The sequence below is a fragment of the Lissotriton helveticus genome, chromosome 10 (assembly GCF_964261635.1).
Source record: "Lissotriton helveticus chromosome 10, aLisHel1.1, whole genome shotgun sequence".
Taxonomy (NCBI): Eukaryota; Metazoa; Chordata; class Amphibia; order Caudata; family Salamandridae; genus Lissotriton; species Lissotriton helveticus.
Genome location: NC_136071.1, coordinates 165,577,685 through 165,595,780, shown reverse-complemented (window position 1 = coordinate 165,595,780; position 18,096 = coordinate 165,577,685). Strand labels below are relative to the sequence as shown.

General features: G+C 43.9%; 1 protein-coding gene across 2 annotated transcripts in view; it reads right to left on the bottom strand.

Moving 5' to 3' along the window:
* Positions 1-18,096, bottom strand: part of SDK1 (sidekick cell adhesion molecule 1) — a 2,171,476-nt gene that overhangs the window by 398,300 nt on the left and 1,755,080 nt on the right. For both annotated transcript variants that reach the window (XM_078665001.1, XM_078665002.1), the window contains exon 22: positions 7,652-7,773. In XM_078665001.1, the coding sequence (XP_078521127.1) occupies positions 7,652-7,773 (122 nt within the window). The remainder of the gene's footprint in view (positions 1-7,651; positions 7,774-18,096) is intronic.

The following is an 18,096-nucleotide window of genomic DNA, read 5'->3' as shown; positions in this document are numbered from 1 at the left end:
CCACAGTTAGTTAAACATTGTTTAAAGCCCTATAGTCTCGCTTCTCTCAATGCGCATGCGCATTGATAGGTCACGAGACCTAAAAACCAAAATAGAGAGTGTAGATGGCGAAAGTGCTGTTTCTCATTTGAATCATATAGGCTCAGCATTCCATCATCATTCATTTGTTCTTTTCACATTTGTCACTGCAAGTGGGATGGGTATGCCCAGACGCTGGTCCCTTACTTGCTGTGCGAGTGGAATCAAGCTAATCAGGCTGATGAGGGGTGATACCCTGAAACTGGTCCCAGGATGCTTGTTTCCGGTCCAGGGAGGGCCTGGCCTGGCAGTTTGGTATGGACTATTCCCATGGGGAGCAGGGTCAAGACTGAGTTGCATATGGCTGGGGTTGGTGTGGTGAGCCAAAAAATTATGGATTTCGGCCCAGATCTCTGTACTGGGGTGAGTGTTTGACATTGTACAGCATTCCGTCCATCAGTTGTTTTTGCATTGTTTTCCCCAATAGCGGTCAACAGAGGCACAAGGCAGTCCACTCTCCCCAATCCTATACGACTTTGAGATGAAAGCCACTTGTGGCAACATCATGTTGCGCGAGGAGAGGCCTTTACAGCATGAAGATGGTAGTGTTCATGTACACATATGATGTGGCTCTTTACATCCAAGGCCCGGCTGTTAATCTTCAGCCTTTGATCCGCAAGTCCGACACTTTGGTGAGCTCACTGGAATTAACCTCAATTGATCCAAGTCTGTCATCTTCCCCTTAATAGAAGTGACCGCCTGCTTTTCCACTGGGTTCGCCCTTGAGTGGGCAGGAGCTTCCATTTGTTACTGGGTATATGGGTTAACACCAATTTGGATCAGCTATGGCAGGAGAAATACAGTGCTGTGATTGAGTGGCTGCCGCTGTCAATGACAGGAGGAATATCTGTTACCAAGACGGTGGTCCTACCTAAACTAAACCTCGTTGCCAATAGCCCTATCCTTCCCACTAAAGACTTCTTTGATCGGCTCCGCTCATTGACAACCTGACTGTCTTGAGTGGGCAAATAGCCTCGATTGGCATGCCATGTGCTGATGATCCCATTTGAGCAGGGTGGCGTCTGCACCTTTGAATTGAGGTGTACTATTGTTGTGCGCAGGCGCAACATGTGCATTATTGGTTTCATCCCACACCATTTCTGACACGCGTAGCAGAAGAGGCGGATAACTTATCTCCACGAACTCTGGCTACAGTGATATGCAAAATGCCAAAATGCCCCAGAGGCACAATAAGCATGGTTCTATGCATTGCGTGGGCCTGGGAATGGCTGTGATGACAAGCACAGCTAGACTGCCTTTGCACGGCCAAATTTCAGCTGGAGGGTAATCCAATGCTACCCCTCACCCTGGGGGGCCGGGCTCAGAAACAGCTGGCCCTTGCAGCCCTTAAGGACATAGGCGACTTGTACTGAGACGGCACCTTTGTCGCTGAGCCAGGGGCATAACACAGGCCCATGCAGCCTCCACGGTGCGGCGGGCCCTCACCCTCCAGGGGGCCCTGTCAGCACCGCACTTCTGCTGGGAGCTCTAGATTGAGTCCGGAGGGGGCCCCTTCATTTACCCTGTAGGGGGGCCCCCTCAAGGTTCGTTACGCCACTGCGCTGAGCGGGAGGTGCAAACTCGACCTGGCAGCGCACAGCTTAATACGTTACTGTACTGCCGCCTGTGGGCCGTCTGCAAAAAACTACACCCCATTTTCTCCTGGGAACCTTTGGGCTTGACTGTCCTGGAGAAGATGCTTGCCTCTCCCTTCCCTAAAAATCGAATTATCAGAATCTTCAGTTCAATGCAAGGCGGAGCACCTGTGACAAGAGCAGGGGCAGTTTGACATTGGACAAGACATGGGATCCACACTGACTGACAAATGCTGGAAGTATTGTTGCGTCCAGACAGCGGCTCTCTACCCCAATCAGAGGCTGAAAATAATAAACATCAAGTTCATGCACAGAATTTACCATGCACCAATAGGGCTATGTACAATGGGATTGTGGGACAAGTCATGCTGTGTGTGCTGTGGGAGAACTGGAGCTGCCTAGGCGTAGGGAGGGAGAGGGGTGGGTCAGCCCTTGCTTAATGTCAGTATGAATACTGTAACTATTCCCAGTATCATGAAAAGTGAGATTGGCCCTGCGTGGGCAGCTCAAACCCAACAATATTGCAAGTTCTATGATTACATTGTGTGTATATCATAGGTGTGTTACTTTCCCCTGCACGGCTGAGCCCCGCTGCAGCTTTTATCTTCCCCTTTTCTTTATATCTTTTAATTTTTTTAGGTGGGGGGAGTTTTATATAGCACGAACTTGACCCGAAGGTATCAGGAATCAGAACACTTTACATGAGCACCAGTTGCATAACATAAGGAGACATTCATGTTTGTGAGGCACGGGGAGATTAAGTGATTTTCCCAGACTCACAGGATGTTGAGTGTCGTTGCCGAGACTGAAGCCTGGTTTCCCTGATTTGAGGTCAACCGCCCTAGCCGTTAGGCCACATTGTCTCTTGCTGCCTGTATGATGTTTGCGGATGTTAAAACCTATAAACTTTTTTTTTTTTTTAATTGTGAAATGTGACCTAAAAGAGTTGTGGCTAGGGAGGATGCTAGAAGGGGCTATTGCCAAGTTAGAGCTTGCATACTCCGAAGAGCATTGACAATACCAGTGAAATAATATGCTTCAAAGAAAATATCAAATACAATCACACAATAAAACGAATTGCACTTTTAAATACAAGAAGAGAAGTAACAAAAATGAAAAATGTCTGTGAGGAGTAGTGGAATAATTGATAAGTAAAATTAAATGTAAGGGAGTTTAGTTCGCCCTGTTTTAGGGTCTACCCCTCCTGGCTGGAAGTACATGCTAGGTAAACTGCAGAAATCATCCGGATTAGAGGCATTTTTGAGCAGGAAGGGCACACCCTGTCCCTGTGTAGTATAGTTAGGGTTGGGTGGCCCGTAGCCCTACTCCAATTCCAAACTGACACTTTCATATCATTCATAGAGAAGAATTCTGGCACATATTTATTGGGATCTCCATCTCAGTCATCTCTCAATTGGCATTAGGGAGGTGGGTGGTCAGAAAATAGAAGAAGGGGATACCATTGTCTCCTTAAACTTTCAATCAAAGCCAAATATATCTTCATATTATAGAGCCTGTACAAGGGGCACAACTCTGCCACCCTCATTGAAGCCGACATACGTTAGTGGTAAAAACCAAATGCTTAGTTCCACCTAATTAAAATGATAAACCCTTGATAGTAAATTTGGCAGAGGACTGCTCTGTTGGATTTGCTGAACCAGGAGAGGGCATTTACACCATGCCATTTGCTACTTTCTACTCCCTTTCTAGTAAATGTCTACAGCATTGCCTTGATTCCTAATCACCCATATACAGATGAAATCTAAACGAGTTTGGGGCACATGCATCAAAGGAAATTGCATTCGCAAATGGTGCGAATCGCACAATTCGGCCGTTTGCTAATGCAATTCCCATTTTTGGGATGCATTAACATTTTTGTAATTTTCGCAATTTAAGAAATCGCAAAATTGCGATTTCTTAAATTGCGATTGCATTTAAGGAATCTCAAATTGAGATTCCTTAAATGCTATGCATCAAACTCTAAAAATGTGCGAATTCGCAAATAAGGGGAGCAAATTACCATGAAGTTGACCTTCATGGTAATTTGCGAAAACTTTGAAAAATGCACTACAGTGCATTTTTCAAAGTTCCATTTTACACACACACATGCCCTTGGGCATGTGAGTGTGCAAAATGTACTTCTAAGCAGATTTCAGGGGTGCAACAGGGTGTCCTTTGGACACCCCTGCACCCTTGGAATTGCATTCTTAATTTGCGAATTTCTAATGATGAATTGCAAATTAAGAATGTCTTTCTATTCATTCCTATGGGCCTCTAGGCCCATAGGAATGGATGGGGAGGTTTTCCTTAATTGCGATTCTCAATTAGAGAACCACAATTAAGGAATTTTAAGAAATCACTATTTTTATAGCGATTTCTTGATGCATTGCAGTTTGCAATTCCTTAATTGCGATTCCTTATTTTTCCCAATTAAGGAATCGCAAAATGCAATATTGATGCATGTGCCAGTTTGTGTTTACATGCTGGGGATTAACAGTCCTGCGGTGCTAACACCCACTAGTAACCTCCTGATAGAGTGTTTAGAAGTTATTGAAGAGCAGAGGGGATTTTCTTCAGATAATAATTAAGTATCTATTCAGGTGGAGGCATCCTTGAGAGTTTCTCATATTTCTACTTCAGAAATTTATAAGCTATACAATATGGTGTATTTTATTATTCTTTTAACTAAAACTGAGCTTTTCTTACATAACTTCAAAGCCTTGATAAAGCTGAAGGTCCTGCAAAAAACGTCCTGGATGTCAATGAGAAATGTGAACTTTGTAAGATTTTCCTTCGTCATCGTCTATCAATGGCGGAAAAAACAGCAGAAAAAGTGGATCATGAGTCATCTTACTCAAAAGGGTTCTTTAACCTGTTTTCTTTCTCTTTCCAAACATATGTTTGATCATATGAATTTGTTCCTGTGAGAAATGCCCCATTCTAGGGTGCTTTCCTTGACTTTTTCCTTTTCTCCTCCCTAGACTGATAAGGACGTTAGCCTTAGGACTTTGATCACATTTGACACTGCCATTCAGTGCTAAAGCGCTGTGCTTGTCATATACATACTGGTGATTGATTTATTCATGATTAGATGATTCGAGTTAGTAGTAAGTCCCTTGTCAAGAGGTAAGTCATATACCAAAGGCTTGTATCTCGAAAGCTACTCCGTTGGCCTGCAGCACTGATTGTGCATCCACGGAGGTAGCTCATCGAATGGGCCACACGTTTGCCCTGGTGGGACCTGGGTACACAGGCTACTGTTACTTGGCTTGGCTCTTAAAAAGCTACATGCCAAGGTTCTGCATGTCTCTTGCTATATCAGAGTTCTCCTTGGTGACAGGGTGCAGTGTTGGGAAGAGGTAGGGCATGTGCATTGCATGCATGGGTGATGAATGGCACCGGGAAGTGTGTTCAGTACAACTGGGTCTGCTTCTCGCAGTGGATTAGCATGGGGGAATGTAGGGAATGGCTATTGAGCAGCATTTCATACGGGCAAAATAGTAGCAGTATAGTGTCTGGTATCAATGAGTTCGTAATGGAAAATCCTCTCCGGTAGTGCGAGTGGATTCGACATTACAATGGTAGAAATGTCACTTTGGGAAAGTGGGCATTTCGATGCTCAGGGCTCTGTGTGCCTGTTGGCTGGTCTCCATTTCATATCTGGGTGCTAGGGAGACAGCTACATCTGTGCATTCCTGATAGAAGGCCATAAATTGGGGGATCAAGGGAAACTGTGGACCTCTGAGTCAGAGGGGCTTCTCTTGGATGGTTACATGGGGGTAGAATTGGCACCTGCATTCCAAGAGGTATGTTCTTGGCCCCACTTAAGGTGTGATCAAACCTTCCGGGGTAGGGTGGCAGACAGGAAAAATTTTTAGAGAGGTCCTGTGCATTTCTAAGGTGCCCTTTTAAAGTGATCGAATTTTCAAAGGCCAATGTGGGTATAACTACTAGGGCTCTGGCCTCAGAAGGTAGATTTGGAACCATACTACGCTAGTTCGCCACTGAGACATCGACATGAGGAATTATTAGGGCAGGAGGGACTGCAGCTGGACTATCCGCAGACTTGTGGTGGCCTGGAACTTGTTGTCCTCCAGGAAGGGGACTATCACTTGGTGGATTTTGCCTGGACGTTGCTTGCCTGCAGCTAAGTGCCATCTGTTGTGGCCTGGGTCCCAAAGTACCCTCCAAGGGCCAGTTGGCTGGCTTCCTGTCCATGAGATCCCAGTGACACAGAGGATCTCACTGTTTCCACAGATCGTAAGGACCGCACAGGATGTGGTGGAAACAGGTTGAAGTGATCGTTGGTTTGGAGAGGACTGTCCTGATGTACATTATCATCACACTGTGCAGAGGAGTGTGCTCGTAAAGATCAGCAGCCACCTGAGGTGCTAGGATGTGAGAAGTTCGAAGAGTGCGGGGGAAGCTTGCAGAGTCCGAGGGACCCCCTGCTTGCAACCATGAGGACCTGTGCTAGCTTACACTCCGGAGTGTGTGGTTTCCGAGGGGGGACCTGAGCGTGGAGCTGAGACTGTCTTCGACCTCCAGATCGGGAGGACAACAGTGCCTGACATTGCGGTCTCTGTCCGAGGTCGCTGTCCTCTCCCTGGACCAACGCCACAAGGTACTTTATTGGGGAGAACATCGTGATGAGGCCTGAGGTGTTTTGTGTGCCTTGTGGACACCTACAGCTGACTGTTAGGGCTATAGCTGTTCACACCTCCACTTGAGGGCAAAACATTTCTCCAGATTTGGAAGAATGCCAGCATCCTGAGTCACAACCTTTCGTTTACAGGTGGGAGGGGTTGCAGTCCTGCACTTGTACAGATGGCGTCGGGTGCATGTAGGTCTAAAACGGATATCCAAAATTAAGTAAATGTTTCTTTCCAAGTAGGTGGTTCCAACTGTCTAGTCAATGGGGCGCCAGCAGGGGCAACGTGTATCATTGGCTGGTGTCGTTGAGTGTCTGAGAGGCTGGGTCACGTGGCGTAGTATAAGACCTGTGACTGTTTGACCTTTCTGCTAATCGGTAAGTTGGACAATTGCATATAACTGTAAAGTGTATATAGTTTTGATCTCAATGGGGAAGTTCGACAATTGGATATAACTGTAAGGTGAATATAAAATGTATGTCTTGTTTTGATTTCAGTGTGTGTGTAATATAAAGACAAGTGTTTTATACATACAGTGTGGAGTCTTTTTGTGGCGTATGCAGTGTGTTGCGAGGGTGGTGTTCCAATACGTTACCCTTGGGCCCTGAGGAAATGCCTGACTGCTCGGTGCCAAGCTACCCAAGGCTGAGCACAGGTTATTATGCACGTTTATCGTGCTCAACCTATTTGGAACTGTGGATTCTAACTGGCTTCAATACGTCCCAGTCAGCCCGAAACCGCTGGGTCTAACAGCTCATATACATGTACTGCATGAAATTATAATTGGATTGTTTGCTTCCAACTGCTCGTCAAGGCATATTTAATGAAACAGAGATATGAAAATTTAATGTTAGTGTCTTCAAGAGCCTCTGCAAATGATCTTCCGCCTTAATGAAGAAAAAAGGTGATTCCAAGCACTTCATATGATATTCAGCATTCCCAATTTATCATATTTCAGTCTGCAAGAAGCTTAGGTGATACAGTGATTTTTTTTCAATGATTGCAATCAATCAATCAATCACAGCATTTATATAGCGCACTACTCACCCGGAGGGTCTCAAGGCGCTAAGGTGCATGAGAATTCAGTCAACAGCCAAAACTCATAATACAACTGCTTAGTCAATTTGTAGTGCACTATCCAACAAATCATATGATCACTGTTCGCATCTGTCACAGATATTGGATTTATGAATTTGTAATTTTTTTAATTCAATAACAGTGAAAATACTTTTGTAGAAAAGGAGACCTTTTTCAGGGTTTGCAGAGAGGAAAGAGAGTGTTTAAGTAAAACTAAACAAAACACAGTTATTTGAAACAGTGCCCTACCTGTCCTTCCACAATCCACTTGGAGATTGACGTCTTTCCATCATAACCAGGTCTGAACTGAAGGGTAGCAGACCGTGGGCTGATGTTCGATATTACCAGATTGGATGGGGAACCCGGGAGTTCTAGAGAAAACAAGAAATGGGCACTTAATCTTGTCAGGACAGTAGCATATTTTAGTATTTTTGATCAAGACTATTTGGAGTTTGGAACAGCTCATATTAAAAATATTATGTGAATGATACTTCCCAGTGTCTTGCAATTCATTTTGCGCATTTGTTTTTACTACTCCCACATAGTAAAAGGGGCAAAGGCACTTTACTCGGGTCCATTTACTTGAATATTTTTATAGAGAGCATAAATAGACAAAGCATACAGTGAAACCAATGCAAATGTTACATAGTGCCTTTATTGCTTATGAAGTATTTCATGTGTAATTGTGTGATAACAAGAATATCAGGCCAGCAAGGCCTATTGCTGTAAGTTACATAACAAATGATTGAAACACTTTTAACACATACACAGATCCTTCTTTCCTAGACAACAATGTATTTGCTCCATTCCTTACTAAGTTAGCACAGCAAAGTATAATGCAAAATTAATTTACAATATTTTTTGCCCTTGTGCCCTTAGAGCAAATGCTGATGCTCCAATCTATATTAGGCAAGTTGCAAAACTGGTACAATATGTCTCCACTCTTCTCTGTGTCCCAAAGCAAAACTTTACATCAGCTGGCTCATGGTAAGAATGTGCTGTCTTAGTACATATCTGCATTGTATAGCTGCAAAAAGTATGAGCGCAAGTTCCACTCAACCCTTAGTTTATTTTAAGGATTCTCTATGTACTTATTTCCTTCATGAGGTTTATGGGCATTCTGTTCCCATTCACTGACTGCTGAAAATATTTTTTATTAAAAAAAAAGGTTTTGTTAAATTTGTAATTAAATTTGATCCATAATTTAATATTTCTATTTTCGTCTGTGGCAGCCTATGGGGAGTCTTTCTTCCATTCTTTGACTATGGCATAGTCTTTTTTCTAATTTTTACCACTTTCGATTTTAAAAAAAAAATACCCTTTTTGACTATGAATTTAACTCCTGCTTTACTACAACACAAACCAGTTAATCAAGCAATTGTTTGACCCTAATTATCTCCGAGTTGAGTTGAACTCGCATATCTACCAATTATGCTGCACGCGGATCTGGTCCACCTTTTTATCTCTCGAAAGTGGCCTAAGGTTCCATGAGTCAGTGTGTCCTTTAGGACTCAGTCACACACACTCTGTCATTTGATAATGCGTTGGAGTAATACTCTTGGTTCCATTAAGACTACATTCTAGCGCTTTTTTATTTAGCGCAGCACTTCAGACACAGACTCCAGCTGAGCTGAATTACTATGAATCTGCAGTACAACCCCTAAGATCTACCGACATTAACTGCCATCCCTGCACCGGAACACATCAGGTCGTTTTCAAGTGCACTATATTACTTTGTAAGTATCCTCACTACCTTTCTTTTCTTTATTAAACTGGTGCATGTGTTTTTCATTCCTTCCTGAATTTGTATTCAATAATTTTTTTCAATCATGAAATTGTGATTAGATCTTCACATTGAAAGAATATTTACACGTGTCAGGTCATTATTGTAACACACTTTTTTTAGGTTTCCTTTTATTCCTCTTTGTTCCTTCTCCAGATACCTCGAAACGACTTCCAGGCAGACTGTTTATCAGCATGTCCCTATTGCCATGGAAGTTTCCATCTTGTAACTTACCTTGTATATTTAAATTCAATTTATATTTTACATTTTTTTAATTGCACTTAAAATTAACTTTCCTATCAAGGTGTGATCTTTCTATGCCAACATCAAAAGACCCTACCCAATGGACGTCTACTAGTGTCAGAAACTACGGAAATAGAACAGTCTGTATGTACTGATAACTACTCCAAGCCCCTACAGTTATGTGAGGACCATTCACTGCACTGCGCCCTGATTAGCTTTAAAAAAGGCCCTTATTCCTTGACAGCAACAAAAAACAAAACTGTCTAAACCATCTAGGTCAATGACAGAGATCCACACCCACAGTGTTGGACCAAGTCCTACTTAGGAAAAAATGTGCGAGAAACAAGTGACCCCTCACGGAAACACCACCAACGGGGTAACTGGTATGTAATTTCCAGACAAGCCCCTGTCTCATCATCGGTAGTCACTTGATTCTCAAAGAAAAAAGAAGGAAAGACGGTGTCCAAAACAAACAACCAAGAACGTGTAGCGAACAGTGGAAAGCAGAAAGCATCTGCTAGTGACAAACAAAACATAAATAAGTGCATAAAACACAGCATCCAGTCCCCTTAACCAACTTTATTCGTAGGTTAAGGGGACTGGATGCTGTGTTTTATGCACTTATTTATGTTTTGTTTGTCACTAGCAGATGCTTTCTGCTTTCCACTGTTCACTACACGTTCTTGGTTGTTTGTTTTGGACACCGTCTTTCCTTCTTTTTTCTTTGAGAATCAAGTGACTACCGATGATGAGACAGGGGCTTGTCTGGAAATTACATACCAGTTACCCCGTTGGTGGTGTTTCCGTGAGGGGTCACTTGTTTCTCGCACATTTTTTCCTAAGTAGGACTTGGTCCAACACTGTGGGTGTGGATCTCTGTCATTGACCTAGATGGTTTAGACAGTTTTGTTTTTTGTTGCTGTCAAGGAATAAGGGCCTTTTTTAACGCTAATCAGGGCGCAGTGCAGTGAATGGTCCTCACATAACTGTAGGGGCTTGGAGTAGTTAGCAGTACATACAGACTGTTCTATTTCCGTAGTTTCTGACACTAGTAGACGTCCATTGGGTAGGGTCTTTTGTTGTTGTTCTAGGTTTGAGTGGAGGGCGACCCTGCCCTATTTTCCCTCTGAGCTCCTATTGTGATTGTGATCTTTCTATGCAACAAGTACCTCCCTTTCTACAATCTCTTTTTCAAGACTGTATTTGTTTCTATATACATTTCTCTGGGAAAAAATGGCACTCATACTGCATGACATATTTTAATTTTTCTGTGTAATTTCTAACATTGATGTTGCTTATGGTCAAATTTACTAGACTATAATCTGTCATCTAACAGTGCTATAACGTATACATGACTAAAAGGGAACGTCGCTGAAACATTGATGTTTATGGTGCTTACGACACAGCACCAGGCATGCCTTCAAGTAACCGCATGCCTGATGGTAGTGAAGTATGGGGAACAAACAATAAGCCGCAGTGAAGGGGAAGAGCTTATGGGAATTTCGTTTTCTGCTGGAAAGGAGCTGAGGTACTGGAGCAGGAATCATCAAGATTATTGATGGAGCTCCTAGACAGCTACTAACATTCAAAGTGATTTTCTTTCTGATGAGCAGATGGAATACGTACAGCACAATGGTTGGATTCATGTCAACTTTATGGTCCACTATTAGCCATGATGATATCAATGGCTGCTTGACATAATAATCTTCTCCTTGACTGGATTATTTTTCCTGGAATTTTTAGCAATTTCTGATGAGTGGAGTAATTTACCACTAACCACATCAAATTTTACACAGCGGGGTAGGAAACTATCAACAACAAACTCAAACTCTTGGCATGCACCACTTTGTTATCCATAGCTTTTACTAGCCAAGGCTGTCAGTGAAGCCTCGTCCAGATTTTAAGTGCTATTTTCAGGTTTTGTGTTAGCCAACATCGTTTGATTTTAGTAAAATTACATACATAATCTACTTACTTACAGAGGCTTTCAGCCAGCCCTCTTCACCCATCGGTTTGTTGCTGTGTCATTCACATTTGTATTCTGCCCAATACAGCAGGGGGCAATAGGTTAGCCTACTTCAGCCATTGGCCAACTTCACTGTGAGTGATGCCAATCTGCTCTTTCACAAGGAGAACACACGCAAAATAGTTCCTTTCAATGTCAGGGACTATTATGGCATTGTGTGCTATTTGAGACCCAATTTGTTTTTTCCTTTTTACTATTTTTCTTTTTTTTTAGTATTGGTGAGGGCTTAGCAACCCCTACAATAATGTCTTATAAAAACCAAAGCAAAATAAAAGAAGGCTTGACAAAGCCTAACTCCTGGCATCTTATGCCAATATTTGTTAAAACTTTAGTCTCTAGATGCATGGAAAATTTGATGGGCAGAGCTTATGGTGTTGCTCCCATCAGATTTTTTTTTCTTCATCGAGACGTGTTCCTAGGGCCTCAATGGGGTCTTGAAGGCTTTAGATAACATGAGAAAAATCTCTTATGGTGGGTAGGAAATCACTGACACAGCTTAAGCTATTCAGTATAGGCTCCCACTGCTGAAGGCCAAACACTAAAAGGAGTAAAAAATGGGACTGAATCCCTGCTAAAAAACGGTCCAAAATCATGAGCTACAAGACACTCTGTTGTAACTTCCCTTTCTTCCCAACCCCTTTTCCCCCCTCTCTCGCTCTGCTGTATTGGTATGACCCGCGCTCCACCCTGGAGTGCGAGATAGAATGTTGGTGATTGATGAAACTGCCAAGCCGGGAGCACCTGTATTATCTTACTACAATAAACTTACTTTGGAATCCACGTCGAGTAGTGTATTATTACTACATTCTTTGGCGACGAGGACGTGGAGCTGAGCCAGGGTCAGCTGGTGTCTCTCCCCTGGACAGATTTATGCTTGGGCGGAGAAAACCCGTGAAAAGGAAGACTTACCCGGAGGGGATTGAAGAGTCGGCACAGCAGTTTGCTGGTAATGAAAGGGAGAATGAGCACGAAGCAGACGATGTTGTAAAAAGCGGACGACTTGTAGCGAAAGCGTTCCGTTTCTGGCTTTGAAGGGGCGTCTCCTGGCACCGTAATAAGTCCCCTCTGTGGAGCGGTAGGCTGCCATGCTGTCTGTGTAGAAGGGAATTCAGTGTGTGACAAGACGGAGAGTCTTGCTCCGAGGAACCGTCGAGTCGTTGACAGGAAGTTCCGGTTCTGCCATCGGGGGTGAGAAGTAGGACTCAGAAGCACTATCTCTCCCACCTCGATAGTGTGCAAACCGAGTGTCACGCCGGGCACAGGAGGGCAAAGGCGGAGTGTGAAGGCAAGGACGGCGTCAGTGAGTAGAACCTACCTTCGGCAGACACTCCTCAGAGAAAGTGACGGGCGGCGCTCTGCGCACAGCGATACCGGAGCCAGTGGTGCGAAGTAGCAGGAGATAATGAAGTAAGGCATAGTTCTCCATTGGCCGTAGAACTGCGCAGGTCTATGTTGTGAGACCTTGAAGCTGCGTGAAGTGAAGTGAGCGGTGCGTGTATTAAAAGTCGCATTTTGAAGTAACGCAAAAGGAACTGTTTTGTGGTGAGCGACAATTGAAAGGAGCGGAGCGTGTATTAAAGTCACATTTGAAGCATCGCGAAAGGAATTGATTTGAGGTGAGCAAAAAATTATTCGAGGCATGAGTTAATGACAGCGTTGGGAAGATGCTTGCCCCTGACTCCCAGAAATAAGGGAGGTGTGTAAAGGAAAGTCTCGGGGAATCCAGTAGGATTCACACATTCATTTGGGTGAAGGAGATTAACCGTGGGGGACCCAGGCTGGACTGCATTATTGTGTTGAGCCTCTGAAATACTGAGAGACGCGTGGAGCGTAACCTTTGGTGCCGAATCCTCATGACACTGTATAGAGGCAGTGCATGGCAGCAGTGTGAAGAAAAAAAAAAAAGTGGAAAATAAAATAATAAAACCAGTGAAACAGTGTGTGTAGCGAGCCACGTTTCCTGTGAATGGTAGTTTAGCTGCGGCAGCATAGTGAGCGACCTAAACTACTGAAGACGATCTGAGAGGGGAGTTTTCTTTCCCCCTCCCCCCAACCCCACCCCCCTTTGCAGCCACCTGAGTAAGGATCAGTGGCAGAGCGTAGAAGTTGGAGTGAGGTCATTTCAAAGGAACAGAGGGAGTGAGGCAAATCTACAGGGTTCTGTGTGGTGAACTTATTCTAAACGGCATGTAGAAGCGGCACAAGGATATCTCAGAAATGAGGCAGCGTTGGCTAGTGGCGTGAGGAGATTTTGAAGGAACTGAGGGAACGATGCAAACATCAGGGCCCGGTGAAGTAAAATAACTGCAGCAGTGTTGAAGAGTTAAAAAACCAAGGCAGTATCTCTAACGGGTGTGTGGAGACTTCAGGAGTGTAACAAAACCTCAGGGCTCTAGGAAGTAAACTTAACCACAGCAGCGTGTTGAAGCAGCGTGAGTAAAATTTCAGAACTTTGACAGCGCATGGTAACGGTTTGAGGAGATTTCAGAGGAATACATGGGGCGTGGCAACCCACGTGGTTCCGAGTAGAAAACCTCAAGAGTGGAAGAGAAGTGTGGCAGCTTGGGAAACCTTGAGGGGCTGATTGTGCAAGGAAATCTTGGGGCAGAATCAGTACAGTTGTGAAGCAGCTCGATGTGAGAGGAACAAGTATCTCTTTGTGAAAGTGAATGAAGATTTTCAAGGGTCCCAAACCCAATTACGACGTGAGCAAAGCAGTTTTAGGGATTACGGAAAGTCAAGTGCACCGTTAATCTAAGGGACTCATCCAAGGAACTTGGGGTCTGTAGCGTGTAAGTGTGAGAAGTACCCTACACCCCGTATCCCAGCACGAGGAAGTGGGCATCTCAGGCACGTCACCTTACATTTCACGAGCCTCTTTCATTACGCACTCAGTCACAACAGCTCAGTAATTACCATCTATCATCACCCTTCTGTCTTTAGTGGCCCTTTTACCTGACATCTCATTTCAGTAGTTCCAGTCAGAGTCTTGGCGTGACATTCATATTGTTCTAACGCAAGTGCTTTATATCCATAAGGGCCCTAGGGCGAGACGTAGCAAATAGATTAGCAGAGCTGTGGTGCTGTATTAGTGGAGGGGTGGCATCTTCCGGTATTGCAGCACACCATGGAGTGGGGCCGAATGTACAATCTCCCTCCGCCTGAGCCGTTCATGGAGGAGGTTAATAAAAACATTGCAGAGTGGAGGGAGTGGAAAGTGTATTTTGAAAACTATTTATCAGTCCTGGAGGAAGAGGTAGCATCTCTGTCACCGGAAGCAAAAGCGGAAATTATACTCCACAGTTTAGGTAAGGGTGGAAGGAAAATGTATCACAATATGGAGAAGGTTTTCATGACAGGTACTGACAGAAACATATATGAGAATATGCTGAACGTGTGGGATGAATATTATATACAAGCCACAAGTGGAAAGGCACTTAGGGATGAAAGGTTCAAAGAAAGAATGGATGGCAAAGAGGATGTCAGAGCCAGCAAGATATCTCAGAGATGCATGGTTAAAATAGAGGAAGTTGAGACAGAAATGATTACTGACTCTGGTTCGAGAAATAGCATGGTAAGCAAAAGAGATTGGGACAGAAAATTTGCAAAAAAACATGGTAATGAACTAAAAGAGGCCAACTCCGTCCTGAAAACATATGCAGGGGAGGATATACAGATTATTGGTTACAAAGTCATGGATGTAGTTTATAAAGAAAACAATACTAGGAGTACCATATACATAACGAGTGGTGTTATCAACATGCTAGGGTGGAGAGATCAACAGAAGTTGAGGATATCATGGGAGAAAGAAATAAAAGAACACAGGAATGAGCTGACATGGTATCAAAGCAAACAAGATACTAGAGGTGAAACGGTTAATGTTTGCAGGCAACCACCTGAGAGAAATGCAGCATTTGAAAGAGCTGCAAAGGAAAAAGAGTGGGGAAGAGAAGCTATTAGGGATGAACACTACCAAAAGAAAAACACATATCAAAGCCAGGTAGAGGAAAGAGAAATACGTAAGAAACCAGAGAGAATGGACAGTAGGATACAAAAAGTGAAGACGGATGGAAAATTGGGAAGGGTGGTGATGAATGTAAATACCACAACCAAAGAACGAGGATGGCAGATGAATGAAATCAACCAGTCCTTTGGCAATGAGTTGAGGCACAGGATGATGCCGGATGGGTCCCGACCCAAGTGGTCAGAGGAGCATATGGACAATTGCGACCTAGAAAAAGTGAGAGGTGCAAGTTACATCGAGCCTAAAGGAGGGAACAAAAATGTATACATACAAGGGATCGAGTATGGAATGATGGAGAGGGAGAATAATATAAAGCCGAGAGAACTAAAAGGATCCCCACTAAAAGGTATGGAAGGGAAGAGGGGTCCAGTATATGACCTTTAAAAGAAGAAGCCGAAGTGCAATGGCTCAGTAGACACGTGTGATTTCTTGTATGGCAAATCTAAGAAGGATCAGGTGGTCACTCTTAAGCCTGATGAGACTCATGCAAATGATCGGGGGCTGTCTAAAACAAAATGCGACAAAGATTGCAATACTGGTCATGGCCAAGGTAATGGGAGCAGAAGAAGGCCCAGTCCCGGCATCGTAAGGACATGGAAACGGAAGCTTGTTTCATCAGTGGTAGCCTTAGGGGAGTGTCCTGGCCCAAGCTGCTGCTTAGAGAAAAGGACGGGACAGCCATTCTAAATCTTCTGGTAAGGGATGGTAATTCCAGCAGAAGGAGTTTGGAATCCCCGGGAGGAATAGATGGTGTAGCAAGCTCGGACATGGGAGAGCTAAGTGTGAAAAGGTGGTGATTCTTCGTGTTCACCAATATGGGGATGCCCTTAGTGTTACATAGTGCATACATTGATTAGCTTTACCCATACCCTAATGGTGCACTCCCTGTTGGCTCCAGACGGTTTGAGTTGTTTAACGTCTGACAAAGTAACCTTATAGCTGTCCCCTTCCTTTTCTGAATGTTAAATGCACCAGACTGTTACAGTTTATTGACGTTGGAAATGTAACCTGATAACAATTTTAAATGCACATGACAGTTACAGTTGATTAACATTGGAAATGTATCCTGATAACTTTACTTATTCTTTTTGAATTTTAAAAGAGTCTTATCTATTCTCTGTGGATGTACGTGAGAATAGGGCCACTCACTCTATCTACATAGAACATGCTTTGGGACTACATACGCATTTTCCCCCTTGCTCTGCCTGCTGGGGCTATTCTCAAATCTGTCCAGAGATACTGACCACAGTTCGTGTGCTTATAGGACTGTTCTTATGCTTAAAATATATAGGGGTCTCTGGCATCTGACCCCAGTTATGCTGGGCTGCATACCTTACCTCCATCTTTCCTTTCTCCCCTTTCTTTTCCCCATACCCACCTTAAGCCGCCCTGCTTCCTCTGGGTGGAACCTTCTCCTTCTCCCCCCCCTACCTTTCCCTAAGGAGGGAGGTGTGTTGTAACTTCCCTTTCTTCCCAACCCCTTTTCCCCCCTCTCTCACTCTGCTGTATTGGTATGACCCGCGCTCCACCCTGGAGTGCGAGATAGAATGTTGGTGATTGATGAAACTGCCAAGCCGGGAGCACCTGTATTATCTTACTACAATAAACTTACTTTGGAATCCACGTCGAGTAGTGTATTATTACTACACACTCTCATAAAGAGAAAGCTAATGGCTGTTGAATGGACTAGGAAAAACAGCAGGCTGGTTAGGATGTCCAGCAATCATGTACGCTAAGCAGTGAGGTAGAAGGTCTTCTTCTGCTTAGCGTACGCCACACAACCGGGTTCAAGCTAGCCTGGCTGATGAGCGGTGTTACCCCAAAACTGGTCCCAGGATGCTTGTTTCAGGTCCAGAGAGGACCTAGCCTGGCAGTTCAAGCTGGAGTGTTCCCATGGGTAGCAAGGTCAAGACTGATTTGCATAGGGCTGGGTCTAAACTGGAATGGCTTGGCGTGCAAAAAACAATGGATTTAACCTAGATCTGTGACTGGGGGTGAATGTTGGATTAATTCAGAATTCCGCCCATCACCTGTTCTTTTTGCATAGGGTACATCTAGTCACATGCATCCCTTGCTTACTATGTTCATACGTAGTTCCCAGTCACAGCAGAATGTGGAAAAACGGTCCAACTTTTAGGGAGCCATGATGCAAAAGTTCATATGAAACCAGCAAAAGACAGTTTTACTTTCAAGGTGGGGTAACATGGATAATTGCCCCAAATGCCAAGATTGCTCTCTTGACTTCTTCCTCCTTTTTTTATACCAAAGAAGTCCCTGATGATGTCACAGCGGTACACAATGGGTACCTCATGACAGCCGCCCTACGCTGCTTTCTTAGCTTATCTGCCCTAAAGGAGAGATCCTACCTCAGTCGATCAAAGTGGTGCTCAATGTCAATGCCCTTACACGACTTGGCACCTCTTATAAGGCTGTCACTCCAGGTGTTAATACTAGATTTATTGATAGGGACAATTCATTAGTGTAATTTGTTCAACACCACAAACAAATTAATTACACCCAGTGCAATCAGTTGCTTTCCTAGACTGGTGTTTTTCAATCACTGACCAGCGTTGGATTTGATATATCACCGGAGGATTAAAAGAAAGAAAAAGTCCTTG